Source organism: Lutjanus erythropterus, chromosome 17, assembly GCF_056507025.1.
Source record: "Lutjanus erythropterus isolate fLutEry1 chromosome 17, fLutEry1.hap2, whole genome shotgun sequence".
In the NCBI taxonomy this organism is placed as follows: Eukaryota; Metazoa; Chordata; class Actinopteri; order Lutjaniformes; family Lutjanidae; genus Lutjanus; species Lutjanus erythropterus.
Genome location: NC_139333.1, coordinates 31,319,386 through 31,327,174, shown reverse-complemented (window position 1 = coordinate 31,327,174; position 7,789 = coordinate 31,319,386). Strand labels below are relative to the sequence as shown.

Sequence of the window (7,789 nt, the reverse complement as noted above, 5' to 3'; positions counted from 1 at the left end):
CAAAATGTGAAAATCTTTCAAGGGTATGTTAACCATGGACCTTATTTCAGGCATCTAACCAAAAGCACAAAACCTACCGACAGTCAGACGAGGGAACCAGCAGTGCTCAATTGTTAACTCATTTATGGGTTTAAGGACTCATTCCTGCAGCACTCTAAATGGGAAAAATAAGGACAAAAATAAAGGGATAAAAATAAATAAATGGGGTGCTCCCATAGCTCAGTTGGTGGCGCGGTCGCTCCATGTACTGAGGCTGTTGGTCCTCTGCAGTGGTCGCTGGTTCAATTCCTGCCTGTGACCCATTTGCTGCATGTCATTCCCCCTCTCTACCCCTTTCCTGTCATATCTTCAGCTGTCCCTATCCAAATAAAGGCAAAAAAGCCCCCCCTAAAATAAATAAATGACATTATATAAATATAAATAAAACAATTAAATATACATTAAAAATAACTAGTTAAGTGGGGAAATGTATATGAAAAAAGTATTTTTAAAGATATTAAGTGTTAATATGCTAACTCATGTCTCAGTTTTAGGACTCATTCCTGCACCACTCTATAGGGAAAAGAATAAGGAAAAATAAAGGCCTAAAAATGAATGACATTATTTAAAAATGAATAAAACTTAAGTATACAGAAAATGTAATTATTTAATTGGGAGAATTTATATGGAAAAAATTAATATGTGTTTTTTAAAAGGATAAAAACAAAGAAATCCATGAATAAATTAAAATAAATTAAGAAATTAATGTAAAAGTAAAATAAATTGTTTAAAATAATTTATTTCTCTTTGTTTTCATATTAATTTTAAAAAATTTACAAATGCTTAGAATTATTTGTTCCTAATGAAATATTTTCATAACTATTTTATTTACTTATTTATTCCTCTTTATGTTTGGACCTTTATTTCCTTGTTCTTTTACAGACGTATTCCTTTTATGGCACAACTATGACTCCATACTCTGTCGCTGTAATATAATGTAGTTATGTGGAAATCACGCTGCTGTCATTGAGTTCATCCCAGATGTAGTGTAGTGCGCCCCCCTCAGGCCAGACCTCACACTGACCTGCAGCTGTAGCTGCAGTGACTGTGATAGCCATAATACACACACACACACACACACAACAATCATGGCGGAGAATGAAAGCCTGGAGTGTATAACGGAGCACGAGCGGATTTTACAGGAGATTGAGAGCACGGACACGGCGTGTGTCGGTCCCACTCTTCGGTAAGAACACACGGCTTCTTACACAGCCCTCACCTATCATCATGTCTGTGTGTCTGTCTGCGTCTCCTCCATTATCAGACCTTTTGTTCCACAGCTAGCTTAGCTAGCCTAGCCACCGGCTGGCTAACATTAGCAGTTTTAGCCAACAGGCTATATGGTGTTTTGATGAAGCATGATGCTAGCTGGTTGTTAGCTAACAGGCCGACACTGACCACAGTGGTCAGTGTCAGTGTCAGTCAGTTCAGTGCAGCTGTGGTTTAAGTGTGTTTATGTGGGGGTGTCCGGGCCCTGTGTATTGATGGACGGCTGCTGACCTGTCAGGATGTAAACATCATGTGTGGGTGTGGCTGTGGACTCCACATCTTCTTATCATTATGCAGCTAATATTAGCTAACGGTGCTAACCATGTCCGCTAGTTGTTTATGTGTAAAAGAACGGTGCTGACAGTCCGTCACATCGCGGTGTGATGCGTCATCTTGACCCCCTGCTGGCTTCTGGTGGTTGGTGAAAAGCAGATAGCGGTTAAACGGGATGTTGAGTTGCTCAAGCTAACGATCTCTGGCTGCACACTGCACTGGTTATGGAGCTACCAAGCTTGATAAAGGCCATAATGAATGACATTAGTTGGACATGCTAGTGTGTAACGTTTTAAAACAGCTGACTCCAGTCTGAGCTGAGTGTTTCCACCTCTCTCTCACACACACCTGTCATGTTGGACGTGTCTACAGGCCGTGTAAAACATGTCTGTCAACATACCTGAGGACATTACTGAATGTATGCCCTAGAGGCATGCTTACCAACCTTGAGACCCAAGAAATAGGGAGGATTTTGATAGACTGTTTCCTGCATTCTGGTGACTTTTAAAAGAATGAAAATAAAATAATAACTACACTGCAACTACATTTTTATGTTACATATGTTGACTGTAATTCTCAAGAAAGAATGCAGAAGAATTTGTCTCCCTGGTGTGAACTTGTGGACATCTATTGTAGAAACCACTGATTCCCAAAGACTGGGTCAGGACCAACAAGTGGGTCACAGGAAATTTGATTTGGGTCGTCATATAAATAAAAGACTATGGAGGAAATTCTTCAAAATTAAGCTTTTATGAAGCTTTTCAAATGTGTCTAATGTGTTACTGACAAAAGAAGAGTTAGATCCATCCAGTTATTATTTCATTTATGAAGTGGGCTAAAATGTCCTATGTTGTTTTCCTGAGAAGGGGAAGAAGAAAGAATGAGATGGCCTGTTAACTCAGCTTAAATGAATTCATCTCTCATTATTAAAGTTTTAACAAGTGTATATGCTTACAATAAAGGGTCAAGATAATATAGGGTGATGCAGAAATTGCAGTAAAAATGGTCAGCAATGTTCATTTAAGCACTAAGTTGGGTCACAATGGCTTGTGTTTTAAAAAGTGGGTCCAGAGGACAAAAGTTTGGGAAACACTGGCATAAACTGATATTCATCAGTTTTCTTTCATTCATTCATTTTTTTCCCTGCCCCTAAAATAAAACTGATGCTGAAGATTTTACAAAATGCAAAAACTTTACCTAAGAAACAGGTAGTCCAGGAAGTCTGATTTGATGTAGCTGTGATGTTGTTCAGGTGGAAACAGTGGACTTTTAGGCTTATACACACAGTGTATGACACACAGTGTCAGGAACAGGTTGTGAAGCTGGAAAAGGAAAAAATATAAGAGTAAATCAAGAGTTATGCAGGAGAATTATGATCCTGAGAGGAAATAGGCAGAGGGCAATGGAAAGGTTGGCAGAGGAGGGTTGGCAGACAAGCCAACATTAATTGAGCCCCTCTCAGCTTGTTTCAGTGATTATTTTATGATGTTATCAACACTGTCATTCATTTAACAGCTGACCTGTAGGTTAGTTGTTGAGTGACGACAGTCATGCCCTTTGTCTGGACATCATCAACAGTCTCAGAGTGTTAACTCAAAGATGCTTTTCTGTGAGATCTACTTGAGAGGAAAATTCTTACTTTTACTGAATGAACTTATTCATAGTATTATATGCTGTTAGGCAGATGCATAATGATGATTGATATTTGATTTTTGCCAGTGTCTGATATGCTGATATTTTCCTACTAATTTTGGCTGATACCAATATCCTCATATTTATTCCACCTAATTGCAGCAAACATCATGTCTGTCTTGTAAGGAAAGGTAATTTATTATTTTTTTCAGTGTCATGCACCAAAAAAGGTGCCCAGCCCTCATGGGCTTATAAGACACTACAAACAACAAAAACAAGACAAGTCAGGAACAAACACCAAGATACAAAGAGAGCGAAAGAAACAAGGTCCTACATGACAAACTCAAATACTGAGGTCTCAGACCTGCTTACTAGAATTATATCACAAACCTTGAGCATATGTAGGGCATATCACTATCTTTTAACACATCATCATCATCATCATCTTGTAGTGGAAATTGTAGACTATTATTATGCTTACTGTTATAGTGATAGATGCAGAAATTAGTGATTTTCAAAATGGACACATTCACTTGGCAGAATAAGAAAGCTACTGCTGACATTTTTTTGACTGGTGCGTGTTTCTCTTTGTTCTTCACAAATTTGTTGTAAAGATCAGGAGGACAGCTTTTAAGATGGCCAATTAAAGTTGTAGTGTTGGATTATTGTGATTTGGCTTCTCCTCACATGACCGATGCTGAGCAATCATAGCAAGTCACAGCTTCACTCTCTGTTTCTGTTTTGCACACATACACATGTCCTGGGCACATAATTAAAGCACCATCTCACCTGCTGGTCACAATTCTTAATATCGGACCAATATTTAATTTAAAAACCTTTATTGGCCGATACCAATAATATATTGTGCATCCCAGTGTCCTAAAATTTCCTTAACCATGTCCTAAAGCTTTCCCAACTGACATGCTGATACTGTCAGTGAATAGAACTAAGGCTAAAGCCACATTACTATTATATGATAAAAATGCCACATGCTAAGGCAGGTAGACCCCTACAGCCGGGAATGGAGACATTATGTATGTAATTGCAATCTCAATAAAATCTCAATATGGCCAAGTTCAATATCCGTATCGCAATTTTTTGAAAAAGGAAAATGTTTGAGAAAACAGCATTAGGATGATGTATGGTAGTGCTGCAGAGATGACCTGGCCTAAAAATCTAGATGAAAGAAAGAAGTTTGTTTTTGACAGACCTCAATATATATCACATTATCATGATTTAGATTTTTTTTCCAGTGAACATGAAAATTTTAATGCAAAACTGATCATTTCCACAAACTATTGCATATCACAATTTCAATTTCCTTTTTTTTTTTTTTACCAAATCAAGCAGTCCTACCTGTATGAATCTGTAAATTCATTGAAATTATTTGTACCTTGTATTTCAGAACAGGAATGGACTTAATGGCAGTTGAACTGATCAAAGTTCAGAAAAACAGGATATTATGTTGAGCTACCAGGCCACCTTAACACCAGAGTTTCCTAATGGTCTAGGATGTCTTCATACATGTTATTGCAAAGGCCTGAGTGTCCATTTCTCTTCTGTATTCAGTGCAGGTGACTGTTTGTCGAGTCTATACCAGCTATATTGCAGGCTGTTTTAGTTACGGTGGCCTGGCAGTTACATATCAGTACCTCTGTCTAAATGTGGAATATTACATGGGTGGATGAAAAGAGGAAGTCATAAAAGTTAGTTATAAAGAAGTGTGCCTGATACATACAGTATGTATCTAGGGCAGGGTGGTATGACTGCCTGACTGACCGACTGACTGACTTTCTGTGCCACTGTGTTGGCATGTGCTATCATAAGCCTTATTAATATTACTGATAAACCTGGGGCCTGTATCACAAAGTACTCTGGCTTTCTTTGAGGTATCTGGCTTTTTTAAAGTTTAAGCCATGTGACTTTGAATACCTCAGATTATGGTCTCATTTAGCCTCCTTTGTTCAAGATCTGTCATAAAAAAACATAGTCGCACATTATCAGAGAAATAAAAGTGCATTGTGGTCATAATAGACCGTCTTCACAGCAGCCATATTGATATGAAATAGGAGGGTAAACACACGTGTCATCAATCACTGGTGGACTACGAAAAATTGCAGCAAATGTGCCCTCTTGGATCCTCCTACGGTAAATAAAATGTCATAAATGCCCTCTAGAGTGCCCTTCCTTGGACAAAACGTGGTAAAGTGCCCTCTACACTGTAGGGTTGGGCAATGAACACACCGAAGTCAGAATAGCGACTTCTCGGAAACTGGGACCATCCGAGGTGTACGTGAATGCACTATACAGTCTTGAGACAATTTAGAGAAAGATAAACAGAAATATTTACATCTTTTTAGATCATGTGTAGGCTAGTTGTAGTTTGTAGGCCATGTTCTTAGCTGAAGGAAGAAAGTGCATTCTTGATTGCTAATGAATATGAAATAGAAGAGATCCCTACTGTTACATAATCCACTGTTCTTTTAGTCTGTCATGTATATAACCTTTATTATCATTATTATTATTGTTGTTATCGGCTGTTAATATATTGTTAACAGATTAAAACGTCATTACACAACATGAGACTAATATATCTTGTGTTAAATATTACCATTATGCAGATAATTTGGATTTCTATTTGTTAAAACTAAGAGAGAAATCAGAGCCTGTCAGCTCATCAATCAGGTGACAGCCAGATGTTTGCACTTGCTTGAGAACATCTGCAGCACCTGGCTCTAAAAACTGCAGCTGCCTTGATCTTGTGAGGTTATCGTTGCCCGCATGTGCATGACATCAGAGCAAGTTGCGATCAAGTTGGATAATTTCCACTTTGCAGAGGATTATGGGTGACGGTAGCCAAAAAAAGCATGCTAGTTTGCATACTGGAAAATCCAAACGGATGCAGTAGGATATCCTGGCATATTTGACATACTGTGTATTGAGGCATTCAAAATCTTTTTCTGGCATACTAAATAATGTGATAGTATGGGTATTGGAATGCACAGTTAGTATGTCAGAGCTTTTCCAGTGAGCCAAGATGCACAATAGCAGCACCCCGACTCTGTTTGACCTTAATGGAACAGGCCCTTGATAAGTATCATTGTTAACACCTGTGTTTACTCTACTATTTCATGTCAAAATGCCTGCTGTGAAAAAGGTCTATAGATATATACCATAGCCCACCATAGAGAGTCTCCCCTGATTGGCTGTTGACAGTGATGTTAGCTAAATAGTCAGTCCTATTAGATGGCAGCAGAGGAGGGGGCTCCAGCGTCCGGTTCAAAAGGAGTTTAGCTGACTTTGCTAATATGTAGCACCAGAGCTGAGAGCGTCGGAGCAGCAAGCAGAAATTAGTCGGCCTTATCTATTTCTGTTGGAGCTAGTTTTATTGTTGGGTAATTTTGAGAACCTGTGTCGCTCTGTCAACAATGATGCAGCTAATGATTGATGCAGTAGGGTGGAGCCCTACTTTAACCAAATGTTTAATACTTAAAGCCATATGTTCAGTGTAGAGCACAATATTTGGCTCATTTACAGACAGTACATCTTGTGAGAGGAACTGCAGCACTAACAGACCAGCTGGTTGCAAACTGTGAGAATGTCACACCTTTTATCTGTGTATTTGTGTGACCCCACCAATGACAACATTGTGGGCTGTTTTAAAACTTTGCTAACTAGCCCTTGCAGTTGAAAAAAACTTCACTAAATCTAAACTCACATTTAGTGACAATCTGAAAATAGACCTTGTCATGGCAGCCAAATTGATATGAAATAGTAGAGCAAAGGCAGGTGTTACCAATGATACTAATTAAGGTCCTGTTCTGTTTAATGTAGCAAAGTCTTTCCAGCGAGCCAACATGCACAATAGCATCACTCTGACTCTGTTTGAGCTGAATGGAACAGAACCTTAATTAATATCAATGGTAACACCTGTTTGTATCCTACTGTCTCATGTAAAAATGGCTGCTGTGAAAAAGGTCTATTGCAGGCTTGTTATTACTCTGAAAACCATATTGGAATGCAGAATGCTTAAACACAGTGTTTGTAACTGAAGGCCACTGCTGGCTGGCTGAAGCGAGCTTCCTGCCCAGGCAGGAAGCAGGAAGACAGTGACGTGTCTGCTTGAGCAGCCACCTGCTTTCAATTATTAATAACAGGAAGGAGGAACCTCATCTGGCAGCATGGTTGCTGGTGATAACTGGATGTGCACAAGTCCACTTTGTATGTGCTGTGTCATTCATTACATCAGGCCTGGTTGTGAGCTTCAGTTCCTTGACTTCTGTGGTAATCAGTCATTTATCAAGAACACCAAACAGTAGGCAGTGTCAGCTTTTTATTGTAAGGATTTGCTGCTTTGCTTCGTTTCATATCTGATAAAATTGAGTATGTTAGGTTTTTCAGACTCTTAAATTGAAGAATTTTTTAATTTATTTTGAAAATTCTGTGGATTAAATGAAAAAGTAATTACTCTTTGCAGTTCTAAAAGGAATAGGGAATGACAGAAAGCTAGGGCTGGGCGGTATGACAAAATTTTCTTATCACGTTTTTTTTTTTTTTTTTAAATCATATCGGTTTC

The 7,789-nt window shown here is 38.6% G+C and overlaps 1 protein-coding gene across 2 annotated transcripts in view; it reads left to right on the top strand.

Moving 5' to 3' along the window:
- The first annotated feature begins 1,108 nt into the window (after positions 1-1,108).
- Positions 1,109-7,789, top strand: part of exoc6 (exocyst complex component 6) — a 76,239-nt gene continuing 69,558 nt past the window's right edge. For both annotated transcript variants that reach the window (XM_084740092.1, XM_084740091.1), the window contains exon 1: positions 1,109-1,225. In XM_084740092.1, the coding sequence (XP_084596218.1) occupies positions 1,128-1,225 (98 nt within the window). In that variant the 5' untranslated portion in view covers positions 1,109-1,127. The remainder of the gene's footprint in view (positions 1,226-7,789) is intronic.